General features: G+C 47.1%; 1 protein-coding gene across 4 annotated transcripts in view; it reads left to right on the forward strand.

Moving 5' to 3' along the window:
* The window catches only part of wdr97 (WD repeat domain 97), a 184,065-nt gene that overhangs the window by 142,952 nt on the left and 14,563 nt on the right, over positions 1–26,550 (forward strand). For all 4 annotated transcript variants that reach the window (XM_070881917.1, XM_070881914.1, XM_070881916.1 and 1 more), the window contains exons 18-19: positions 5,074–5,195; positions 6,920–7,088. In XM_070881917.1, coding sequence (XP_070738018.1) covers positions 5,074–5,195; positions 6,920–7,088 — 291 coding nt within the window. The remainder of the gene's footprint in view (positions 1–5,073; positions 5,196–6,919; positions 7,089–26,550) is intronic.

Consider the following 26,550-nt stretch of genomic DNA (forward strand, 5'->3'; position numbering starts at 1 on the left):
TTGAGGATATAACGAGCATGGTGGATAGAGGTGTACCGATGGATGTGGTGTATTTAGATTTCCAAAAGGCATTCGATAAGGTGCCACACAAAAGGTTACTGCAGAAGATAAAGGTACGCGGAGTCAGAGGAAATGTATTAGCATGGATCGAGAATTGGCTGGCTAACTGAAAGCAGAGAGTCGGGATAAATGGGTCCTTTTCGGGTTGGAAATCGGTGGTTAGTGGTGTGCCACAGGGATCGGTGCTGGGACCACAACTGTTTACAATATACATAGATGACCTGGAAGAGGGGACAGAGTTTAGTGTAACAAAATTTGCAGATGACACAAAGATTAGTGGGAAAGCGGGTTGTGTAAAGGACACAAAGAGGCTGCAAAAAGATTTAGATAGGTTAAGCGAATGGGCTAAGGTTTGGCAGATGGTATACAATGTCGGAAAATGTGAGGTCATCCACCTTGGAAAAAAAACAGTACAAGGGAATATTATTTGAATGGGGAGAAATTACAACATCCTGCGGTGCAGAGGGACCTGGGAGTCCTTGTGCATGAATCCCAAAAAGTTAGTTTGCAGGTGCAGCAGGTAATCAGGAAGCCGAATGGAATGTTGGCCTTCATTGCGAGAGGGATGGAGTACAAAAGCAGGGAGGTCCTGCTGCAACTGTACAGGGTATTGGTGAGGCCGCACCTGGAGTACTGCGTGCAGTTTTGGTCACCTTATTTAAGGAAGGTTATACTAGCTTTGGAGGGGGTACAGAGACGATTCACAAGGCTGATTCCGGAGATGAGGGGGTTACCTTATGATGATAGATTAAATAGACTGGGTCTTTACTCGTTGGAGTTCAGAAGGGTGAGGGGTAATCTTATAGAAACATTTAAAATAATGAAAGGGATAGACAAGATAGAGGCAGAGAGGTTGTTTCCACTGGTCGGGGAGACTAGAACTAGGGGGCACAGCCTCAAAATACGGGGGAGCCAATTTAAAACCGAGTTGAGAAGGAATTTCTTCTCCCAGAGGGTTGTGAATCTGTGGAATTCTCTGCCCAAGGAAGTAGTTGAGGCTAGCTCATTGAATTATTCAAATCACAGATAGATAGATTTTTAACCATTAAGGGTTACGGGGAGCGGGCGGGTAAGTGGAGCTGAGTCCACGGCCAGATCAGCCATGATCCTATTGAATGGGGGCTCGAGGGGCTAGATGGCCTACTCCTGTTCCTGATTCTTATGTTCTTATGTTCTTAGGAGTAGGTCATTCGGCCCTTCGAGCTGTAAGGACCACATCTAACTCCCTTTTGAATATATCTAACGAACTGGCCTCAACAACTTTCTATGGTAGAGAATTCCACAGGTTCACAACTCTCTGAGTGAAGAAGTTTCTCCTCATCTCGGTCCTAAATGGCTTACCCCTTAACCTTAGACTGTGACCCCTGGTTCTGGACTTCCCCAACATCGGGAACATTCTTCCTGCATCTAACCTGTCCAATCCCGTCAGAATTTTATATATTTCTATAAGATCCCCTCTCATTCTTCTAAATTCCAGTGAATATAAGCCTAGTCAATCCAGTCTTCATTCATATGTCAGTCCTGCCATCCCGGGAATCAGTCTGGTGAACCTTCTTCAGATTAGGAGACCAAAACTGAACACAATATTCCAGGTGAGGCCTCACCAAGGCCCTGTACAACTGCAGTAAGATCTCCCTGCTCCTATACTCAAATCCTCTCGCTATGAAGGCTCACATGCCATTTGCCTTCTTCACCGCCTGCTGTACCTGCATGGCAACTTTCAATGACTGATGTACCATTGTTGCACCTCCCCTTTTCTTTATCTGTCATCATTCAGATAATATTCTGCCTTCTTGTTTTTGCCACAAAAGTGGATAACCTTACATTTATCCACATTATACTGCATCTGCCATGCATTTGCCCATTCACCTAACCTGTCCAAGTCAACGTGCAACCTCTTAGCGTCCCCCTCACAGCTCACACCGCCACCCAGCTTAGTGTCATCCGCAAACTTGGAGATATTACATTCAATTCCTTCGTCTAAATCATTAATGTATATTGTAAATAGCCGGGATCCTAGTACTGGACCTTGTGGTACCCCACTAGTCACTGCCTGCCATTCTGAAAAGAACCCGTTTATCCATACTCTTATCTTCCTGTCAGCCAACCAGTTCTCTATCCACGTCAATACATTACCCCCAATACCATGAGCTTTAATTTTGCACACTAATCTCTTGTGTGGGACCTTGTCAAAAGCCTTTTGAAAGTCCAAATGCAACACATCTACTGGTTCTCCCTTGTCCACTCTGCTAATTACAGAGTCAAAACATTCTAGAAGATTTGTCAAGCATAATTTCCCTTTCATAAATCCATGCTGACTTGGACCAAACCTGTCACTGCTTTCCAAATGCGCTGCTATTACATCTTTAATAATTGATTCCAACATTTTCCCCACTACCAATCTATAATTCCCTGTTTTCTCTCCCTCCTTTTTTAAAAAGTGGTGTTACATTAGCTACCCTCCAATTCATAGGAACTGATCCAGAGTTGATAGACTGTTGGAAAATGACCACCAATGCATCCACTATTTCTAGGGCCACTTCCTTAAGTACTCTGGGATGCAGCCTATCAGGCCCTGGGGATTTATCGGCCTTCAATCCCATCAATTTCCCTAACACAATTTCCTGACCAATAAGGATTTCCTTCAGTTCCTCCTTCTCGCTAGACCCTCAGTCCCCTAGTATTTCCAGAAGGCTATATGCGTCTTCCTTAGTGAAAACAGAACCAAAGTATTTGTTCAATTGGTCTGCCATTTCTTTGTTCCCCATTATAAATTCACCTGATTGTCTTCACTAATCTTTTTCTCTTCACATATATATAGAAGCTTTTGCAGTCAGTTTTTATGTTCCCTGCAAGCTTACTCTCATACTCCATTTTCCCCCTCCTAATTAAACCCTTTGTCCTCCTCTGCCGTTCAATTTTACTTCAATCATTATTGGTTGGTTCTTTGTCAGGAACGAATGTACACTGTACACTTCCTCCCCGGGTATCTCGGGTTGTATTGGCGGATCTGTTCCGGATCGGTCATCATCATCCACGTGGTGTGTCGCAGCACGCTTGCTGAGTTGCGGACACATCCGCTGAAGGTGCCCCATTTTCGCACAGCCTCTACAAATATACTGCCTGAAACAGCACTGATGAGGCCGATGACTGCCCCCACAATACCAACAGGGTGAAATCGGATTCATGCCCAATGGCGGACTTCAATGACAGGTTTCGCAAACACAGTTGGGTAGGCCCTGCCAGGTGCAGCTCTGCCAACCGACGACACAATCTGGTGCACAGTACTTGCCGTGGAGTTCCGACTTTGCAATGATATTTGCTTTGTACTATTGACTGTGGTCAGGCAAACCTGGGCGATCGTGATGGCCCTGCTCAGTTCCAGCGTCTCCGCAGCCAGCAACTTCCGCAGGATTATGCCGATTGCAGAGATTTCGCGCAGCATGTCTTCCAACGCGGTTCCAAACTTACACGGCCCAGAAAGATGTCTCAGGTCGGCAACAAATTCTGCCACGTCCTGGCCCTCTGAACGAACACGCTGGTGAAAGCGATATCTCGAGATAATGATGCCTTCTTTAGGTTTGAGATGGTCCTGAATCAGAGCATACAATTCCTCATAGGTCTTTTCCATTGGACGTGCAGGTGAGAGCAGGTTCTTTATGAGGCCATAGATTTTTGGACCACAAACCGCGAGGAAAACCGCCCTGCGCCTAACTGCGTCAGCATCTTCATCCATCTTGTTGGCCACGAAGTACTGGTCGAGGCAATCTGTAAAATTGCCAGTCTTCTCCCTCCACGAATCGCTCCAGGATTCCAACGGTGCTCATTTTGTTCTGTGTGTGAAAGTTCGTGTTGTGCCTCGTCGCCAAATGTTGCGTATGCAATAACTCAACAGGCTTAGTACCGTGAACTCAATCAGGTGCAACCTGACTCTACTTTATTAGTTCTCAAAGTGAGGATTAAACATGGAGGCTTTCTTTATATACAAGGGCTGCACGTGTGTGTGTGTGTGTGTGTGTGGCCCAATGACCTCCGACGCTCACGCCCCCTGGTGGCGGGTAAACCCAGGCATACAAACATTACACCACACCTAGAATAATGCGTACAGTTTTGATCTCCGTATTTAAGGAAGGATATACTTGCACTGGAGGCAGTTCAGAGAAGGTTCACTAGGTTGATTCCGGAGACGAGGGGGTTGACTTATGAAGATAGGTTGAGTAGGTTGGGCCTCTACTCACTGGAGTTCAGAAGAATGAGAGGTGATCTTATCGAAAAATACAAGATAATGAGGGACCGCAACAAGATGGATGCAGAGAGGATATTTCCACTCATAGGGGAAACTAAAACTAGGGGACACAGTCTCAGAATACGGGGCCGCCCATTTAAAAGTGAGATGAGGAGGAATTTCTTCTCTACGAGGGTTGTAAATCTGTGGAATTCTCTGCCCCAGAGAGTTGTGGAGGCTGGGTCATTGAATATATTTAAGGTGGAGATAGTCAGATTTTTGAGCGATAAGGGAGTAAAGGGTTATGCGGAGCGGGCAGGGAAGTGGAACTGGGTCCATGATCAGATCAGCCATGATCTTATTAAATGGCGGAGCAGGCTCAAGGGGCCAGGTGGCTTACTCCTATTTCTTATGTTCTTATCACAACATAGACACCCTACCCGAAACCACGTGATCTCCTGGGATAGGCAAAAAAACAGATAAAATCTTCAGGCCAGTTTGAGAAAAAGAAATCTGGGAAATTCCTCTCCGACACTGTTAGGCGATTGAAATTAGTCCAGGAGATCACTCTGGCCCTGAATTCCCTGAAGTATCTATCTTCAGGTCAGGGAGAGGCGACCCTATTCTGTCTTTCCCTCCACACACACAGGCTGACTAACCCCACCCTCCCCGGCCCCCGCGAGTGTTTAATTTCAGATTTCCAGCACCGTGTTTTACTTCCTGTAACTTTGGAAGGCTATATTTCCGTGGCGGTTTCTGTAACGATTGCTGTTTGTGTGTGAGCGTAGATCCAAGAGGAGCGAGACTTTATCCTTACGGCGCTGTGGGCGCTGAAGGAGTTAATGCCGGACGCACTGGAGCTGCTGGTGGAACTCATGGCCCAGTTCCTGCAGTGTGACATCATCCTCAGGTTCGTGACCTTTCAACTCATGGCACTGACATTGCACAAAAATTATATATATAGTTATTTATTTGTTCCTGGGATGTGGGCAAGGCCAGCATTTATTGCCCATCCCTAATTGCCCCTTGAGAAGGTGGTGGTGAACCGCCTTCTTGAACCGCTGCAGTCCGTGTGGCGAAGGTGCTCCCACAGTGCTGTTAGGGAGGGAGTTCCAGGATGGTGTGCGACTTGGAGGGGAACGTGGAGGTGGTGGTGTTCCCATGCACCTGCTGCCCTTGTCCTTCTAGGGGGTAGAGGTCGCGGGTTTGGGAGGTGCTGCCAAAGAAGCCTTGGCGAGTTGCTGCAGTGCATCTTGTAGATGGTACACACTGCAGCCACGGTGCGCCGGTGGTGGAGGGAGTGAGTGTTGAAGGTGGTGGATGGGGTGTCAATCAAGTGGCTGCTTTGTCCTGGATGGTGTCGAGCTTCTTGAGTGTTGTTGGAGCTGCACTCATCCAGGCAAGTGGAGAGTATTCCATCACACTCCTGACTTGTAGTTGGTGGAGAGGCTTTGGGGATCAGGAGTTGAGTCACTCGGTGCAGAATGTCCAACTAATATTGGTCAATTGCATCATCAGTGTCCAACCCCTCTCTGAATATTATCAACCAAAATCTGACACCGAGCCACCTGATTAAAAGTTTGGTCAAAGAGGGAGGTTTTAAGGAGCCTCTCAAAGGAGGAGAGGTAGCGGCGGAGAGGTTTAAAGAGGGAATTACAGAGCTCAGGGCTCAGGCAGCTGAAGGTACGGCCGCCAATGGTGGAGTGATGAAAATTGGGGATGTACAGGAGGCCAGAATTGGAGATCTTCTCGGGGGGATTTGTGAGGCTGGAGGAGATTACAGAGATAGGGAGGGGCGAGGGCCATGGAGGGATTTGAAAACAAGGATGAGAATTTTGAAATCGAGGCGTTGCTTAACCGGGAGCCAATGTAGGTCAGCGAGCACAGGAGTGATGGGTGAGCAGGACATGGTGCAAGTTAGGACACGGGGCAGCGAGCACAGGGGGTGATGGGTAAACGGGACTCGGTGCGAGTTAGCACACGGGGCAGTGAGCACAGGGGTGATGGATGAACGGGACTTGGTGCGAGTTAGGACACAGGGCAGCGAGCACAGAGGTGATGGGTGAGTGGGACTTGGTGTGAGTTAGGATATGGGGCAGTGAGCACAGGGGTGATGGGTGAGCGGGACTTTGTGCGAGTCAGGACACGGGGCAACGAGCACAGGGGTGATGGGTGAGTGGGACTTAGTGCGAGTCAGGACACGGGGCAACGAGCACAGGGGGTGATGGGTGAGCGGGACTTGGTGTGAGTTAGGACATGGGGCAGCGAGCACAGGGGTGATGGGTGAGCGGGACTTAGTGCGAGTCAGGACACGGGGCAACGAGCACAGGGCATGATGGGTGAGCGGGACTTGGTGCGAGTTAGGACACGGGGCAGTGAGCACAGGGGTGATGGGTGAGTGGGACTTAGTGCGAGTTAGGACACGGGCAGCCGAGTTTTGGACGACCTCTGGTCTACGTAGGGTAGAATGTGGGAGGCCAGCCAGGAGTACGGTCAGAGGTAACAAAGGCATGGATGAGGTTTTCAGCAGCGGATGAGCTGAGGCAAGGGCTGAGTCAGGCAAATCAGAGCTGACAGAGTTGACCATCAGCCAGCATTGTCCCGCCCCTCACCCTCGGACATGTTGTTTTCCAGGAACACCATCAAGCTCCTTCTGGATGATATTGGGCTGCAGGATCCACACGACTTGTTTGAGAAGGAGCTGAACTCGTGGGCCACCTCTGACGGGACCCAAGTCCCAAACAAAGAAAAGCTTTGGAATTTAAGCCGCGACTGGTTGAGAAAATGGATTCGCATATTCAAGGTACCGAATGACTAAGTTGGCCAGTGAACTATCAATCAGTTGTAAGTGGGTCACTGATTAGTGTTAATTATTGGAACGTTGGGAGCGAGACCGAAGTGCTCAACGGAGCAAATTGCACATCAGAGTAAGGACATGCAAAGGGGAATGTGGTGAGAGTGGGAATTAGGTGCAATATAATGTAAACCAAGGGATAACATTAAATAAGTAAATAAAGAATCAGTTAATTAATTAAATCTAAGGGATAAAATGAACTAAATGGAGTATACCAACATTAACTGAATCCGAGTTGCATTTAATAATGGTAGCATTATGGTTATGTCACTGGACCAGTAATCCAGAGTCCCGGACTAATAATCCGGGGACATGAGTTCAAATCCCACCACGGCAGCTGGGGAATTTAAATTCAGCTAATTAAAGAAATCTGGAATAAAAAGCTCGTCTCAGTAATGGTGACAATGAAACTATCGGATTGGTTCACTAATATCCTTTAGGGAAGGAAATCTGCCGTCCTTACCCGGTCTGGCCGATATGTGACTCCAGACCCACAGCAATGTGGTTGACTCTTAACTGCCCTCTGAGATGGCCCAACGAGCCCCTCAGTTGTAGCAAACCTCTACAGGAAACAATAATAAGAATAACACCAGATGGATTACCCAGCACCGAACACAGACACACCCAGCCCAGTCGACTCTGCCAAGTCCTCTTCACTAACCTCTGGGGACATGTGCAAAAATTGGGAGAGCTGTCCCACAGACTAGTCAAGCAACAACCTTTCAGCTAATCAAACCTTTCAGCCAATGTCCCAGACTCCTCCATCACCATCCCTGGGTATGTCCTCTCCCACCGGCAGGACAGACCCACCAGGGGTGGCGGCTCAGTGATATACAGTCGGGCGGGAGTGGCCCTGGGAGTCCTCAACATTGATTCCGGACCCCAGGAAGTCAGGTCAAGCATGGGCAAGGAAACCTACTGATTACCACCTACTGATTACCACCTACTGATTACCACCTACTGCCCTCCCTCAGGAGGGAGACAGAAAGCAGGAAGCTATCGACCAGTTAGCCTAACATCTGTGGTTGGGAAAATGTTGGAGTCCATTATTAAAGAAGCAATAGCAGGACATTTGGAAAAGCAAAATTCAGTCAGGCAGAGTCAGCATGGATTTATGAAAGGGAAGTCATGTTTGACAAATTTGCTGGAGTTCCTTGAGGATGTAACAAACAGGGTGGATAAAGGGGAACCAGTGGATGTGGTGTATTTGGACTTCCAGAAGGCATTTGACAAGATGCCACATAAAAGGTTATTGCACAAGATAAAAGTTCACAGGGTTGGGGGTAATATATTAGCATGGATAGAGGCTTGGCTAACTAACAGAAAACAGAGAGTCGGGATAAATGGTTCATTCTCTGGTTGGCAATCAGTAACTAGTGGGGTGCCGCAGGGATCAGTGCTGGGACCCCAACTATTTACAATCTATATAAACGACTTGGAAGAAGGGACTGAGTGTAACGCAGCCAAGTTTGCTGACGATACAAAGATGGGAGGAAAAGCAATGTGTGAGGAGGAAATAAAATATCTGCAAAAGAATATAGACAGGCTACGTGAGTGGGCAAAAAATTGCCGGATGGAGTATAATGTTGGAAAGTGTGAGGTCATGCACTTGGGCAGAAAGCAAGTTATTATTTAAATGGAGAAAGGTTGCAAAGTGCTGCAGTACAGCGGGACCTGGGGGTACTTGTGCATGAAACACAAAAGGATAGTATGTAGGTACAGCAAGTGATCAGGAAGGCCAATGGTATCTTGGCCTTTATTGCAAAGGGGATGGAGTATAAAAGCAGGGAAGTCTTGCTACAGCTATATAAGGTATTGGTGAGGCCACACCTGGAATACTGTGTACAGTTTTGGTTTCCATATTTACGAAAGGATATACTTGCTTTGGAGGCAGTTCAGAGAAGGTTCACTCGGTTGATTCCGGGGATGAGGGGGTTGACTTATGAGGAAAAGTTGAGTAGGTTGGGCGTCTTCTCATTGGAATTCAGAAGAATGAGAGGTGATCTTATCGAAATGTATAAGATTATGAGAGGGCTTGACAAGGTGGATGCAGAGAGGATGTTTCTACTGATGGGGGAGACTAGAACTAGGGGCCGCCCATTTAAAACAGAGATGAGGAGAAATTTCTTCTCTCATAGGGTTGTTAATCTGTTAATTCACTGCCTCAGAGAGCTGTGGAAGCTGGGACATTGAATAAATTTAAGACAGAAATAGATAGTTTCTTAAACGATAAGGGGATAAGGGCTTATGGGGAGCGGGCAGGGAAGTGGAGCTGAGTCTATGATCAGATCAGCCATGATCTTATTAAATGGCGGAGCAGGCTCGAGGGGCCGTATGGCCTACTCCTGCTCCTATTTCTTATGTTCTTATGTTCTTAGCTGATGAATCAATACTCCTCCATGTTGAACACCACGTGGAAGAAGCACTGAGGGTAGCAAGGGCACAGAATGTACTCTGGGTGGGGACTTCAATGTCCATCACCACGAGTGGCTCGGTAGCACCACTACTGACCGAGCTGGCCGAGTCCTGAAGGACATAGCTGCCAGACTGGGCCTGCAGCAGGTGGTGAGAGAACCAACACGAGAGAAAAACCTACTTGACCTCATCCTCCCCAATCTACCTGTCACAGATGCATCTGTCCATGACAACATTAGTAGCAGTGACCACCACACAATCCTTGTGGAGACGAGGTCCCATCTTCACACTGAGGACACCCTCCATTGTGTTGTGTGGCACCAGTACCGTGCTAAATGGGGTAGATTCAGAACAGATCCAGCAGCTCAAAACTAGGCATCCATGAGGCACTGTGGGCCATCAGCAGCAGCAGAATTGTATTCCACCGCAATCTGTAACCTCATGGCCAGGCATATCCCTCACTCTACCATTACCATCAAGCCAGGACTAACCCTGGTTCAATGAGGAATGCAGAAGAGCATGCCAGGAGCAGCACCAGACGTACCTAAAAATGAGGTGCCAACCTGGGGAAGCTGCAACACAGGACTACATGCATGGTGAACGGCAGAAGCAGCATGCTATAAACAGAGCTAAGTGATCCCACAATCAACGGCTTTGCATTCCTGCCACATCCAGTCGTGAATGGTGTTAGACAATTAAACATCTAACGGGAGGAGGAGGCTCCATGAACATCCCCATCGTGAGTGCAAAAGACAAGACATAAGAACATAAGAAATAGGAGCAGGAGCCTGCTCCGCCATTCAATAGGATCGTGGCTGATCTGATCTTGGACTCAGCTCCACTTCCCTGCCCTCCCCTCATAACCCTTCACTCCCTTATCGCTCAAAAATCTATCTATCTCCGCCTTAAATATATTCAATGACCCAGCATCCACAGCTCTCTGGGGCAAAGAATTCCACAGATTTACGACCCTTTGAGAGAAGAAATTCTTCCTAATTTCTGTTTTAAATGGGCGACCCCTTATTCAGAAACGATGCCCCCTAGTTCCAGATTACCCATGAGGGGAAACATCCTCTCTGCATCTACTCTGTCAAGCCCCCTCAGAATTTTATACGTTTCAATAAGATTACCTCTCAGTCTTCGAAACTCCAATGAGTATAGGCCCAACATGCTCAACCTTTCTTCATATGACAACCCCTTCATCTCAGGAATCAACCTCGTAAACCTTCTCTAAATTGACTGCAATGCAAGTATATCACTCCTTAAATAAGGAGACCAAAACTGTACAAAATATTAGACAAAATAAACATAGAGAGGAATATTAAGGGGCTTAGCAGCTTTGAAAGTGGATAAATCCCTAGGCCCGGATGAAATGTATCCCAGGCTGTTAATAGAAGCAAAAGAGGAAATAGCAGAGGCTCTGACCATCATTTTCCAATCCTCTCTGGCTGCAGGTATGGTGCCAGAGGACTGCTAATGTGATACCTTTGTCTAAAAAGGGAGAAAGGGAGAGACCGAGTAATTACAGGCCAGTCAGCCTAACCTCGGTGGTGGGAAAATTATTGGAAAAAATCCTGAGGGACAGGAAAAATCTTCATTTGGAAAGACATGGATTAATCAAGGACAGTCAGCATGGATTTGTCAAGGGAAGGTCGTGTCTGACTAACTTGATTGAATTTTTCGAGGAGGTAACCAGTAGGGTCGATGAGGGCAGTGCGTATGATGTAGTGTATATGGATTTTAGTAAAGCTTTTGATAAGGTCCCACATGGCAGACTGGTCACGAAAGTAAAAGCCCATGGGATCGAAGGTCAAAGTGGCAAGTTGGATCCAAAGTTGGCTCAGAGGCAGGAAGCAAAGGGTAATGGTTGATGGGTGTTTTTGTGACTGGAGGGCTGTATCCAGTGGGGTTACATAAGAACATAAGAATTAGGAACAGGAGTAGGCCATCTAGCCCCTCGAGCCTGCTCCGCCATTCAACAAGATCATGGCTGATCTGGCCGTGGACTCAGCTCCACTTACCCGCCTGCTCCCCATAACCCTTAATTCCCTTATTGGTTAAAAATCTATCTATCTGTGACTTGAATACATTCAATGAGCTAGCCTCAACTGCTTGCTTGGGCAGAGAATTCCACAGATTCACAACCCTCTGGGAGAAGAAATTCCTTCTCAACTCGGTTTTAAATTGGCTCCCCCGTATTTTGAGGCTGTGCCCCCTAGTTCTAGTCTCCCCGACCAGTGGAAACAACTGCTCTGCCTCTATCTTGTCTATCCCTTTCATTATTTTAAATGTTTCTATAAGATCACCCCTCATCCTTCTGAACTCCAACGAGTAAAGACCCAGTCTACTCAATCTATCATCAGTCGAGGAGGCGGGAGCTCGGAGCAGCGCGAGTCCGGGGTCGGCGAGAGGCCTATAAAGGCCAGCGGGAGTCGAGCAGTTCGAGCAGTCAGTCGAGGAGGCGGGAGCTCGGAGCAGCGCGAGTCCGGGGTCGGCGAGAGGCCTATAAAGGCCAGCGGGAGTCGAGCAGTTCGAGCAGTCAGTCGAGGAGGCGGGAGCTCGGAGCAGCGCGAGTCCGGGGTCGGCGAGAGGCCTATAAAGGCCAGCGGGAGTCGGGTAGTTCGAGCAGTCAGTCGAGGAGGCGGGAGCTCGGAGCAGCGCGAGTCCGGGGTCGGCGAGAGGCCTATAAAGGCCAGCGGGAGTCGAGTAGTTTGAGCAGTCAGTCGAGGAGGCGGGAGCTCGGAGCAGCGTGAGTCCGGGGTCGGCGAGAGGCGTACCGGTTCAGCTACAGGGAGAAGGCAAAGAAAGAAACAAAGGTGACGTCACAGCCTAGGGGGTAAGTGATTGGCTGGTGATTGGTGAGTAGTTTTTCTTTTTCTTCTTATATTAGTCAGTAACTTTTAACATTGTTGTTGCCAATTTAAGTGTATCTAAGGGTTAAGTCATGGCAGGAGAGCTCGGTCGGGTGTTATGCTCCTCCTGTACCATGTGGGAACTCAGGGACACTTCCGGTGTCCCTGACGACTACGTGTGCAGGAAGTGTGTCCACCTCCGGCTCCTGACGGTCCGCGTTACGGAATTGGAGCTGAGGGTGGATTCACTCTGGAGCATCCACGATGCTGAGAATGACGTGAGTATCACGTGTAGTGAGTTGGTCTTACCGCAGGGAAAGGGTCCACAGCCAGATAGGGAATGGAAGACCAGCAGGAAGAGTAGTGCAAGGAAGGTAGTGCAGGGGTCCCCCGTGGTCATCCCCCTGCAAAACAGATACACCGTTTTGAGTACTGTTGAGGGGGATGACTCATCAGAGGAGGGCAGCAGCAGCCAAGTTCATGGCACCGTGGCTGGCTCTGCTGCACAGGAGGGCAGGAAAAAGAGTGGGAGAGCGATAGTGATAGGGGATTCAATGGTGAGGGGAATAGATAGGCGTTTCTGCGGCCGCGACCGAGACTCCAGGATGGTATGTTGCCTCCCTGGTGCAAGGGTCAAGGATGTCTCGGAGCGGGTGCAGGACATTCTGAAATGGGAGGGAGAACAGCCAGTTGTCGTAGTGCACATTGATACCAACGACATAGGTAAAAAAAGGGATGAGGTCCTATGAAACGAATTTAAGGAGCTAGGAGCTAAATTAAAAAGTAGGACCTCAAAAGTAGTAATCTCGGGATTGCTACCAGTGCCACGTGACAGTCAGAGTAGGAATCGCAGGATAGCGCAGATGAATACGTGGCTTGAGCAGTGGTGCAGCAGGGAGGGATTCAAATTCCTGGGGCATTGGGACCGGTTCTGGGGAGGTGGGACCAGTACAAACCGGACGGTCTGCACCTGGGCAGGACCGGAACCAATGTCCGAGGGGGAGTGTTTGCTAGTGCTGTTGGGGAGGGTTTAAACTAATATGGCAGGGGGATGGGAACCAATGCAGGGAGACAGAGGGAAACAAAAAGGAGGCAAAAGCAAAAGACAGAAAGGAGATGAGGAAAAGTGGAGGGCAGAGAAACCCAAGGCAAAGAACAAAAAGGGCCACTGTACAGCAAAATTCTAAAAGGACAAAGGGTGTTAAAAAAACAAGCCTGAAGGCTTTGTGTCTTAATGCAAGGAGTATCCGCAATAAGGTGGATGAATTAATTGTGCAAATAGATGTTAACAAATATGATGTGATTGGGATTACGGAGACGTGGCTCCAGGATGATCAGGGCTGGGAACTCAACATTCAGGGATATTCAACATTCAGGAAGGATAGAATAAAAGGAAAAGGAGGTGGGGTAGCATTGCTGGTTAAAGAGGAGATTAATGCAATAGTTAGGAAAGACATTAGCTTGGATGATGTGGAATCTATATGGGTAGAGTTGCAGAACACCAAAGGGCAAAAAACGTTAGTAGGAGTTGTGTACAGACCTCCAAACAGTAATAGGGATGTTGGGGAGGGCATCAAACTGGAAATTAGGGGTGCATGCAATAAAGGTGTAGCAGTTATAATGGGTGACTTTAATATGCACATAGATTGGGCTAGCCAAACTGGAAGCAATACGGTGGAGGAGGATTTCCTGGAATGCATAAGGGATGGTTTTCTAGACCAATATGTTGAGGAACCAACTAGGGGGGAGGCCATCTTAGACTGGGTGTTGTGTAATGAGAGAGGATTAATTAGCAATCTCATTGTGCGAGGCCCCTTGGGGAAGAGTGACCATAATATGGTGGAATTCTGCATTAGGATGGAGAATGAAACAGTAAATTCAGAGACCATGGTCCAGAACTTAAAGAAGGGTAACTTTGAAGGTATGAGGCGTGAATTGGCTAGGATAGATTGGCGAATGATACTTAGGGGGTTGACTGTGGATGGGCAATGGCAGACATTTAGAGACCGCATGGATGAATTACAACAATTGTACATTCCTGTCTGGCGTAAAAATAAAAAAGGGAAGGTGGCTCAACCGTGGCTATCTAGGGAAATCAGGGATAGTATTAAAGCCAAGTAAGTGGCATACAAATTGGCCAGAAATAGCAGCGAACCTGGGGACTGGGAGAAATTTAGAACTCAGCAGAGGAGGACAAAGGGTTTGATTAAGGCAGGGAAAATGGAGTACGAGAAGAAGCTTGCAGGGAACATTAAGGCGGATTGCAAAAGTTTCTATAGGTATGTAAAGAGAAAAAGGTTAGTAAAGACAAACGTAGGTCCCCTGCAGTCAGAATCAGGGGAAGTCATAACGGGGAACAAAGAAATGGCAGACCAATTGAACAAGTACTTTGGTTCGGTATTCACTAAGGAGGATACAAACAACCTTCCGGATATAAAAGGGGTCAGAGGGTCTAGTAAGAAGGAGGAACTGAGGGAAATCTTTATTAGTCGGGAAATTGTGTTGGGGAAATTGATGGGATTGAAGGCCGATAAATCCCCAGGGCCTGATGGACTGCATCCCAGAGTACTTAAGGAGGAGGCCTTGGAAATAGCGGATGCATTGACAGTCATTTTCCAACATTCCATTGACTCTGGATCAGTTCCTATGGAGTGGAGGGTAGCCAATGTAACCCCACTTTTTAAAAAAGGAGGGAGAGAGAAAACAGGGAATTATAGACCGGTCAGCCTGACCTCAGTAGTGGGTAAAATGATGGAATCAATTATTAAGGATGTCATAGCAGTGCATCTGGAAAATGGTGACATGATAGGTCCAAGTCTGCATGGATTTGTGAAAGGGAAATCATGCTTGACAAATCTTCTGGAATTTTTTGAGGATGTTTCCAGTAAAGTGGACAAAGGAGAACCAGTTGGACTTTCAGAAGGCTTTCGACAAGGTCCCACACAAGAGATTAATGTGCAAAGTTAAAGCACATGGGATTGGGGGTAGTGTGCTGACGTGGATTGAGAACTGGTTGTCAGACAGGAAGCAAAGAGCAGGAGTAAACGGGTACTTTTCAGAATGGCAGGCAGTGACTAGTGGGGTGCCGCAAGGTTCTGTGCTGGGGCCCCAGCTGTTTACATTGTACATTAATGATTTAGACGAGGGGATTAAATACAGTATCTCCAAATTTGCGGATGACACTAAGTTGGGTGGCAGTGTGAGCTGCGAGGAGGATGCTATGAGGCTGCAGAGTGACTTGGATAGGTTAGGTGAGTGGGCAAATGCATGGCAGATGAAGTATAATGTGGATAAATGAGGTTATCCACTTTGGTGGTAAAAACAGAGAGACAGACTATTATCTGAATGGTGACAGATTAGGAAAAGGGAAGGTGCAACGAGACCTGGGTGTCATGGTACATCAGTCATTGAAGGTTAGCATGCAGGTACAGCAGGCGGTTAAGAAAGCAAATGGCATGTTGGCCTTCATAGCGAGGGGATTTGAATACAGGAGCAGGGAGGTGTTGCTGCAGTTGTACAGGGCCTTGGTGAGGCCACACCTGGAGTATTGTGTACAGTTTTGGTCTCCTAACTTGAGGAAGGACATTCTTGCTATTGAGGGAGTGCAGCGAAGATTCACCAGACTGATTCCCGGGATGGCGGGACTGACCTATCAAGAAAGACTGGATCAACTGGGCTTGTATTCACTGGAGTTCAGAAGAATGAGAGGGGACCTCATGGAAACGTTTAAAATTCTGACGGGTTTAGACAGGTTAGATGGAGGAAGAATGTTCCCAATGTTGGGGAAGTCCAGAACAAGGGGTCACAGTCTGAGGATAAGGGGTAAGCCATTTAGGACCGAGATCAGGAGAAACTTCTTCACCCAGAGAGTGGTGAACCTGTGGAATTCTCTACCACAGAAAGTAGTTGAGGCCAATTCACTAAATATATTCAAAAGGGAGTTAGATGAAGTCCTTACTACTCGGGGGATCAAGGGTTATGGCGAGAAAGCAGGAATGGGGTACTGAAGTTTCATGTTCAGCCATGAACTCATTGAATGGCGGTGCAGGCTAGAAGGGCTGAATGGCCTGCTCCTGCACCTATTTTCTATATTTCTATGTTTCTATAAGGTAACCCCCTCATCTCCGGAATCAGCCTTGTGAATCGTCTCTGTACCCCCTCCAAAGCTAGTATATCCTTCCTTAAGTAAGGTGACCAAAACTGCACGCAGTACTCCAGGTGCGGCCTCACCAATACCCTGTACAGTTGCAGAAGGACCTCCCTGCTTTTGTACTCCATCCCTCTCACAATGAAGGCCAACATTCCATTCGCCTTCCTGATTATCTGCTGCACCTGCAAACTAACTTTTTGGGATTCATGCACAAGGACCCCCAGGTCCCTCTGCACCTCAGCATGTTGTAATTTCTCCCCATTCAAATAATATTCCCTTTTATTGTTTTCTTTCCCAAGGTGGATGACCTCACACTTTCCGACATTGTATTCCATCTGCCAAACCTTAGCCCATTCGCTTAACCTATCTAAATCTCTTTGCAGCCTCTCTGTGTCATCTACACAACCCACTTTCCCACTAATCTTTGTGTCATCTGCAAATTTTGTTACACTACACTGTGTCCCCTCTTCCAGGTCGTCTATGTATATTGTAAACAGTTGTGGTCCCAGCACCGATCCCTGTGGCACACCACTAACCACCGATTTCCAACCCGAAAAGGACCCATTTATCCCGACTCTCTGCTTTCTGTTAGCCAGTCAATTCTCTATCCATGCTAATACATTTCCTCTGACTCCGCGTACCTTTATCTTCTGCAGTAACCTTTTGTGTGGCACCTTATCGAATGCCTTTTGGAAATCTAAATACACCACATCCATCGGTACACCTCTATCCACCATGCTCGTTATATCCTCAAAGAGTTCCAGTAAATTAGTTAAACATGATTTCCCCTTCACACAGGGCTCAGTACTGGGTCTCTTGCTGTTTGTGGTATATATCAATGACTTGGACTTGAATGTTGGGGGTATGATTAAGAAGTTTGCGGATGACACTAAAATTGGTTGTGAGGCTGATAATGAAAAAGAAAGCTGCGGACTGCAGGAAGATATCAATGTACTGGTCAGGTGGGCAGAACAGTGGCAAATGGAATTCAATCCGAAGTGTGAGGTAATGCATTTGGGGAGGGCTAACAATACAAGGGAATACACATTAAATGGTACGACACTGAAAAGTGTAGAGGAACAAAGGGACCTTAGAGTGCAGGTCCACAGATCCTTAAAGGTAGCAGGCCAAGTAGATAAGGTGGTTAAGAAGGCATATGTCTATATTAGTCGAGACATGGAATACAAGGGCAAGGAGGTTATGCTTGAACTGTATAAAACACTGGTTGGAGTACTGTGTGCAGTTCTGGTCACCACATTACAGGAAATATGTGATTTGCACTGGAAAGGGTGCAGAGGAGATTTACAAGAATGTTGCCTGGACTGGAGAATTTTGGCTATGAGGAAAGATTGGAGATGCTGGGTCTGTTTTCTTTGAAACAGAGGAGGCTAAGAGGAGACCTGATTGAGGTGTATAAAATTATGAGGGGCCTGGATATAATGGATAGGAAAGGCCTGTTTCCCTTGACAGAGGGGTCAACAACCAGGGGGCATAGATTTAAAGTAATTGGGGGGAGGTTTAGAGGAGATATGAGGGGAAATTTCTTCACCCAGAGGGTGGTGGGGGTCTGGAACTCACTGCCTGAAAGGGTGGTAGAGGCAGAAACCCTCAGCACATTTAAAAAGTACCTGGATGTGCACCTGAAGTGCCGTAACCTGCAGGGCTACAGACCAAGAGCTGGAAAGTGGGATTAGGCTGGATAGCTCTTGGTCAGCCGGCACAGACACGATGGGCCAAAATGGCCTCCTTCCGTGCTGTAAATTTCTATTATTCCGGGTGTGGTCTCACCAATACCCTGTACAGTTGTAGCAGGACTTCTCTGCTTTTATACTCTATCCCCCTTTGCAATAAAGGCCAACATTCCATTTGCCTTCCTGATTACTTGCTGTACCTGCATACTAACCTTTTGCGTTTCATGTACAAGGACCCCCAGGTCCCTCTGTACCGCAGCATTTTGTAATCTCTCTGCATTTAAATAATAATTTGCTTTTTTATTTTTCCTACCAAAGTGGATAACCTTACGTTTCCCACATTATACTCCATCTGCCAAATTTTTGCCCACTTACTTAGCCTGTTTATATCCCTTTGCAGATTCTATGCGTCCTCACAACTTGCTTTCCCACCCATCTTTGTATCATTAGCAAATTTGGCTACATTACACTCGGTCCCTTCATCCAAGTCATTAATATAGATTGTAAATAGTTGAGGCCCCAGCACTGATCCCTGTGGCACCCCACTAGTTACAGTTTACTAACCTGAAAATGACCCATTTATCCCAACTCTCTGTTTTCTGGTTGTTAGCTAATCCTCTATCCATGCTAATATATTATCTCCAACCCTGTGAGCTCTTATCTTGCGTAGTAACCTTTTATGTGGCACCTTATCGAATGCCTTCTGGAAATCCAAATACACCACATCCACTGGTTCCCCTTTATCCACCTTGCTCGTTACATCCTCAAAAAATGCAGCAAATTTGTCAAACATGATTTCCCTTTCATAAAACCATGCTGACTCTGCTTGACGGCATTATGATTTTCCAAATGTCCTGCTACTGTTTCCTTAATAATGGATTCCAGCATTTTCCCAATGACAGATGTTAGGCTTTTTTTGTGCCTCCTTCCTTAAATATGGGCGTTACATTTGCGGTTTTCCAATCCTGGGACCTCTCCAGAATCCAGGGAATTTTGGTAGATTCATCATAGGCAGTCCCTCGGAATCGAGGAAGACTTGCTTCCACTCCTGAAGTGAGTTCTTTGGTGGCTGAACAGTCCAATACGAGAGCCACAGACTCGGTCACAGGTCGGACAGACAGTCGTTGAGGGAAGGGATGGGTGGGACTGGTTTGCCGCATGCTCTTTCCGCTGCCTGCGCTTGATTTCTGCATGCTCTCGGCGACGGGACTCGAGGTGCTCAGCGCCCTCCCGGATGCACTTCCTCCACTTAGGGTGGTCTTTGGCCAGGGATTCCCAGGTGTCAGTGGGGATGTCGCTCTTTATCAGGGAGGCTTTGAGAGTGTCCTTGTAATGTTACCGCTGCCCACCTGGGGCTCGTTTGCCGTGAAGGAGCTCCGCATAGAGCGCTTGCTTTGGGAGTCTCATGTCTGGCATGCGAATTATGTGGCCTGCCCAACGAAGCTGATTGAGTGTGGTCAGTGCTTCAACGCTGTGTATGTTAGCCTGGATGAGGACACTGATGTTGGTGCGCCTGTCCTCCCAGGGGATTTGCAGGATCTTGCAGAGACATCGTTGGTGATTACAGCCAATGCATCCACTATCTCTGCAGTTACTTCTTTTAAGACCCTAGGATGCAGGCCATCAGGTCCAGGGGACTTGTCCACCTTTAGTCCCATTAGTTTGCCTAGTACTTTTTCTCTAGTGATAGTGATTGCTTTAAGTTCCCCTACCCCAATAGCCCCTTGATTATCAATTATTGGGATGCTTTTAGTGTCTTCTAACATGAAGACCGATATTTGTTCAGTCTCTGCCATTTCCATGTTCCCTATTCTTAATTCCCCGGTCTCATCCTCTAAGGGACCAACATTTACTTTAGCTACTTTCTTCCTTTTTATATACCTGTAGAAGCTCTCAATGTCTGTGTTATGTATAAATGCTTGAGGGTCACCAGACACCAGAGGGACCACAGTTGGAGGTCATCGGGCTGTACGCATGTGGCATGTGTGCTTGGTCACCTGTATATAATCTGGGTGTCTTTGTCACGCTGGCACTCTTGGGCAGGAATAAAGATGGATCAGGTTGCACCTGAGTGAGTTTACAGTAACCAGACTCTTGAGTCAATACAATTGGCGACGAGGTAATTTAAGAACCTTCGCATGCACAATGGGCACTGTTGGAATCCTGGAGAGATTCGTGGAGGGCAAGGATTGGTCGGATTTTGATCAGTATTTTGTGGCCAGTGGCATGGAGGCAGAGGCCTACGCAGTTAAGCACAGGGCAGTACTCCTCACCGTTTGTGGTCCGAAAATTTACGGCCTCATGAAGAATCTTCTTTCGCCTGTACGTCCGGCGGAAAAAGGGTACGAGGAATTGTGTACGTTGGTGGGTAGACAAGAAGCCAGAAGAGGGGATCATCATATCACGCTACCATTTCTACATGCATGTTCGTGCTGAGGGCCAGGACGTGTCGGGATGTGTCACCGACCTGTGACATCCTGCTGAGCCGTGTAAGTTCGGGAACACGCTGGAAGTCATGCTGCGTGATGTCTTCGTGATAGGCATCAGCCATGATATGATCCTCAGGAAGCTGTTGGCTGCAGAGACACTGGATTTGAAAAAGGCCATCGCCACTGCCCAGGCATGCATGACAACGGATGATAATCTGAGGCAGATATCAACGACGAGTCGGAGTTCCACGGCAAGTACTGTAAACAAGATGGCGTTGCTTTCGGGCAGAACTGCTTACGCAAAATCTGCTGCTGCTCAGAGCCCGGCAACTGGTTCGAACCAGATTTCATCCTGCTGGCGTTATGGGGACAATCATCGGTCTCATCAGTGTCGGTTTAGACATTACTCATGCAATGGATGTTCGAAAGTGGGGCATCTTCACAGGATGTGTCCACAACGGAGCAAGCGTGGTGTGGCTCACCACGTGGTTGATGAGGACTAGTTCAGTCAAGGCCCAGATACACAACCCGAGGAGGGAGTGAATGGACTGTTTTTGTTTCTGAGCAAGAGCCACCCGATAGTCGTTAATGTGAAGCTGAACGACGTGCCTGTATCGATGGAGCTGGACACGGGTGTGAGCGAGTCAATAACGAGCCAAAGGACATTCGACAAGCTGTGGGACACTAAGGCTGCGAAACCGAAACTGAGTCCAGTCAATGCCAGATTGCGTACTTACACCAAGGAACTCATACCGATGCTCGGCAGTGCAGCAATCGAGGTGTCATATGACGGTGTGGTTCATGAGCTACCATTATGGATCATCTCAGGTAATGGTCCAACGCTGTCCGGCAGGAATTGGCTCGAGAAAATCAAGCTGAACTGGAATGATGTCAAAATATTGTCCTCGGTGGATGAACTGGGCATTGGTAATTTTATGGGAACCAAGGTGCGGATTCACCTGGACTCCAATGCAAGGCCTGTCTATCACAAAGCTCGGTCTGTTCCGTACATGATGAGGGAGAAGGTTGAAATTGAGCTTGACAGACACCAGCATGAAGGGATCATATCACCGGTCGAGTTTAACGAGTGGGCTAGTCCCATTGTTCCTGTGTTGAAGAGTGATGGCACTGTCAGGATTTGTGGAGACTACCAGGTTATGATTAACCGATTTTCGAAATAGGATCAGTATCCGTTACCGAGGGCTGATGACCTGTTCGCCATGCTAGCTGATGGAAAGTCGTTCACTAAACTGGATCTGACATCGGCCTATATGACCCAGGAGCTTGTCGACACTTCGAAGAAACTCACCTGCATCAACACCCATAAAGGACTGTCTGTCTACATCAGGTGTCCTTTTGGGATTCGTTCGGCTGCAGCCATATTTCAGAGGGATATGGAGAGTTTACTGAAGTCTGTTCCTAGAACTGGCGTGTTTCAAGATGACATTCTGGTCACAGGTCGCGACACTGCTGAACATCTGAACAATCTTGAAGAAGTCCTACAGCGTCTGGACAAAGTGGGACTCAGGCTGAAATGCTCGAAGTGTGTATGCATGGCACCTGAAGTCGAATTGCTTGGGAGGAAGATTGCTGCTGATGGCATCAGGCCCACTGATTCAAAAACCGAGGCCATCAAAAATGCACCCAGGCCTCAGAATGTGACAGAGCTGCATTCGTTCCTTGGGCTACTCAACTACTTTGATAATTTCTTACCCAGATTGAGCGCTTTACTAGAGCCACTGCATGTGTTACTAAGAAAAGGCTACATCTGGGTTTGGGTGCATCTCAAGATAGAGACTTTGAGAAAGTCAAGAATCTGCTATGTTCAAACAAGTTGCTTGTTCATTATGATCCGTGTAAGCACCTTGTATTGGCCTGTGATGTTTCATCATATGGGGTTGGCTGCGTACTCCAACAAACAAATGACTCGGGCAAGCTACAACCTGTTGCGTATGCTTCGAGAAGTCTGTCTAAAGCGGAAAGAGCTTACAGTATGGTAGAGAAAGAAGCTTTGGCCTGTGTGTATGGGGTAAAAGAAAATGCACCAGTACCTGTTTGGTCTTTGTTTTGAGCTAGAAACGGATCACAAGCCGCTCATTTCATTGTTTGCGGAAAACGAAGGTATTAATACCAATGCATCGTCCCGCATTCAAAGGTGGGCACTGACATTGTCTGCCTATGATTACATCATCCATCATAGACCTGGTACTGAGAATTGTGCCGATGCACTGAGTCATCTGCCCTTACCCACAAATGAGCTGGAGACGCCTCAACCTGCAGATCTACTGTTAGTAATGGATGTTTTTGAGAGTGAAGGAACTCCTGTCACTGCTCAACAAGTTAGGATCTGGACCAGCCATGACCCTATTTTATCGGTTGTGAAACGGTGTGTACTCAGTGGTGATTGGTCTGCCATACCTATGGAGATGCGTGAGGAGACCAAACCTTACAACCGTCGCAAGGATGAGCTGTCCATTCAGTCAGACTGTTTACTGTGGGGTAATCGTATAATCATGCCCAAGAAAGGTAGATACAAATTTGTATGTGAACTTCATAGCACTCATCCTGGTATTGTCATGATGAAGTCCATTGCTAGGTCTCATGTATGGTGGCCTGGAATTGACTCTGATCTGGAATCATGTGTGCATCAGTGCAATACTTGCATGCAGCTCTGCTGAGTCTTTGGTCATGGCCATCCAAACCATGGTCGAGCATCCACATTGATTTTGTGAGCCCGTTCCTAGGAAAGATGTTTTTTGTCGTAGTAGATGCATATTCCAAGTGGATAGAGGGTGTCATTATGTCATCCAGCATGTCTACAGCTACCATTGAAAGCCTTCGTTTGCTACTCATGGTTTGCCTGACATTGTTGTGAGCGACAACAGATCTTGCTTCACAAGTCTTGAGTTCCAGGAGTTCATGAAACTCAAAGGCATCAGACATGTGAGATCAGCTCCATTCAAGCCTGCTTCTAATGGTCAAGCAGAGCGCGTCGTTCAAACGATCAAGCAAAGTATGAAACGTGTAACTCAGGGCTCACTGCAGAGACAGTTGTCATGTATATTGCTCAGTTACAGGTCAACTCGTGAGAGGAAAGTCCCAGGCCATCGTAATTTGTTACTTATTACTTCTTATCTCCACCCAAACTGATTCTACATCTTGATCTTCTGAGCCAGTATCATTTCTCACTACTGCACTGATCTCATCCTTGGTTAATGGAGCTACCCCACCTCCTTTTCCTTTCTGCCAATCATTCCGAAATGGCAAATACCCCTGGATGTTCAGTTCCCAGCCTTGGTCACCTTGCAACCATGTCTCTGTAATGGCTATCAGATCATGCAAAGAGATTTAGATAGGTTAAGCGAATGGGCTAAGGTTTGGCAGATGGAATACAATTTCGGAAAATGTGAGGTCATTCACCTTGCAGAAAAAAAACAGTAAAAGGGAATATTATTTGAATGGGGAGAAATTACAACATGCTGCGGTGCAGAGGGACCTGGGGGTCCTTGTGCATGAATCCCAAAAAGTTAGTTTGCAGGTGCAGCAGGTAATCAGGAAGGCAAATGGAATGTTGGCCTTCATTGCGAGAGGGATGGAGTACAAAAGCAGGGAGGTCCTGCTGCAACTGTATAGGGTATTGGTGAGGCTGCACCTGGAGTACTGCGCGCAGTTTTGGTCACCTTACTTAAGGAAGGATATACTAGCTTTGGAGGGGGTACAGAGATGATTCACTCGGCTGATTCCGGAGATGAGGGGGTTACCTTATGATGATAGATTGAGTAGACTGGGTTTTTACTCGTTGGAGTTCAGAAGGATGAGGGGTGATCTTATAGAAACATTTAAAATAATGAAAGGGATACACAAGATAGAGGCGGAGAGGTTGTTTCCACTGGTCGGGGAGACTAGAACTAGGGGGCACAGCCTCAAAATACGGGGGAGCCAATTTAAAACCGCATTGAGAAGGAATTTCTTCTCCCAGAGGGTTGTGAATCTGTGGAATTCTCTGCCCAGGGAAGCAGTTGAGGCTAGCTCATTGAATGTATTTAAATCACAGATAGATAGATTTTTAACCATTAAGGGAATTAAGGGTTATGGGGAGCGGGCGGGTAAGTGGAGCTGAGTCCACGGCCAGATCAGCCATGATCTTTTTGAATGGCGGAGCAGGCTCGAGGGGCTAGATGGCCTACTCCTATTCCTAATTCTTATGTTCTTATACAAACATAGAAAATAGGTGCAGGAGTAGGTCATTTGGCCCTTCGAGCCTGCGCTGCCATTCAATATGATCACGGCTGATCATGCAACTTTAGTACCCCACTCCCGCCTTCTCTCCATACCCCTGATCCCCTTAGCCGTAAAGGCCACATCTAACTCCCTCTTGAATATATCCAATGAACTGGTAGAGAATTCCACAGGTTCACCAATCTCTGAGTGAAAAGTTTCCCCTCATCTCGGTCCTAAATGGCTTACCCCTTATCCTTAGACTGTGACCCCCTGGTTCTGGACTTCCCCAACATCGGGAACATTCTTCTTGCACTAACCTGTCCAGTCCCGTCATATATTTTATATGTTTCTATGAGATCCCCTCTCATTCTTCTAAATTCCAGTGAGTATAAGTTTAGCCGATCCAGTCTTTCTTCATGTGTCAATCCTGCCATCCCGGGAATTAGTCTGGTGAACCTTCGCTACACTCCCTCAATGACGAGCACATCCTTCCTCAGATTAGAAGACCAAAGCTGCACACAATACTCAAGGTGTGGTCTCACCAAGGCCCTGTACAACTGCAGTAACACCTCCCTGCTCCTATACTCAAATCCCCTCGCTATGAAGGCCAACATGCCATTTGCTTTCTTTACTGCCTGTTGTACCTGCATGCCAACCTTCAGTAATTGATGTACCATGACACCCAGGTCTCGTTGCATCTCACCTTTTACTAATCTGTCACCATTCAGATAATATTCTGCCTTCCTATTTTTGTCACCACAGTGGATAACCTCACATTTATCCACATTATACTGCATCTGCTATGCATTTGCCCATTCACCAAACATGTCCAAGTCATCCTGCAGCCTCTTAGCATCCTCCTCACAGCTCACACTGCCAACCAGCTTAGTGTCATCTGCAAACTTGGAGATATTACGTTCAATTCCTTCGTCTAAATCATTAATGTATATTGTAAATAGCTGGGGTCCCAGCATTGAACCTTGCGGCATCCCACTAGTCACTGCCTGCCATTCTGAAAAGGAACGGTTTATTCCCACTCTTTGCTTCCTGTCTGCCAACCAGTTCTCTATCCACGTCAGTACATTACCCCCAATACCATGTGCCTTCATTTTGCATACTAATCTCTTGTGTGGGACCTTGTCAAAAGCCTTTTGAAAGTCCAAATACATCACATCCACTGGTTCTCCCTTATCCACTCTACTAGTTATATCCTCAAAAACTTTAGAAGATTTGTCAAGCATGATTTCCCCTTCATAAATCCATGCTGACTTGGACCGATCCTATCACTGCTTTCCAAATGTGCTGCTATTACATCTTTAATAATTGATTCCAGCATTTTCCCCACCACCGATGTCAGGCTGACCGGTCTATAATTCCCTGTTTTGTCTCTCCCTCCTTTTTTAAAACGTGGGGTTACATTAGCTACCCTCCAATCCATCGGTACTGATCCAGAGTCCATGAAATTTTGGAAAATGACCACCAATGCATCTACTATTTCTAGGACCACTTCCTTAAGTACTCTGGGATGCAGACTATCAGGCCCTGGGGATTTATCGGTGCCATCAGTTTCCCTAACACCATTTCCTGACTAATAAGGATTTCCTTCAGTTCTGGCCAATTCACGCCTCAAACCATCGAAGTTTCCTTTCTTTA

Source organism: Pristiophorus japonicus, chromosome 5, assembly GCF_044704955.1.
Source record: "Pristiophorus japonicus isolate sPriJap1 chromosome 5, sPriJap1.hap1, whole genome shotgun sequence".
Taxonomy (NCBI): domain Eukaryota; kingdom Metazoa; phylum Chordata; class Chondrichthyes; family Pristiophoridae; genus Pristiophorus; species Pristiophorus japonicus.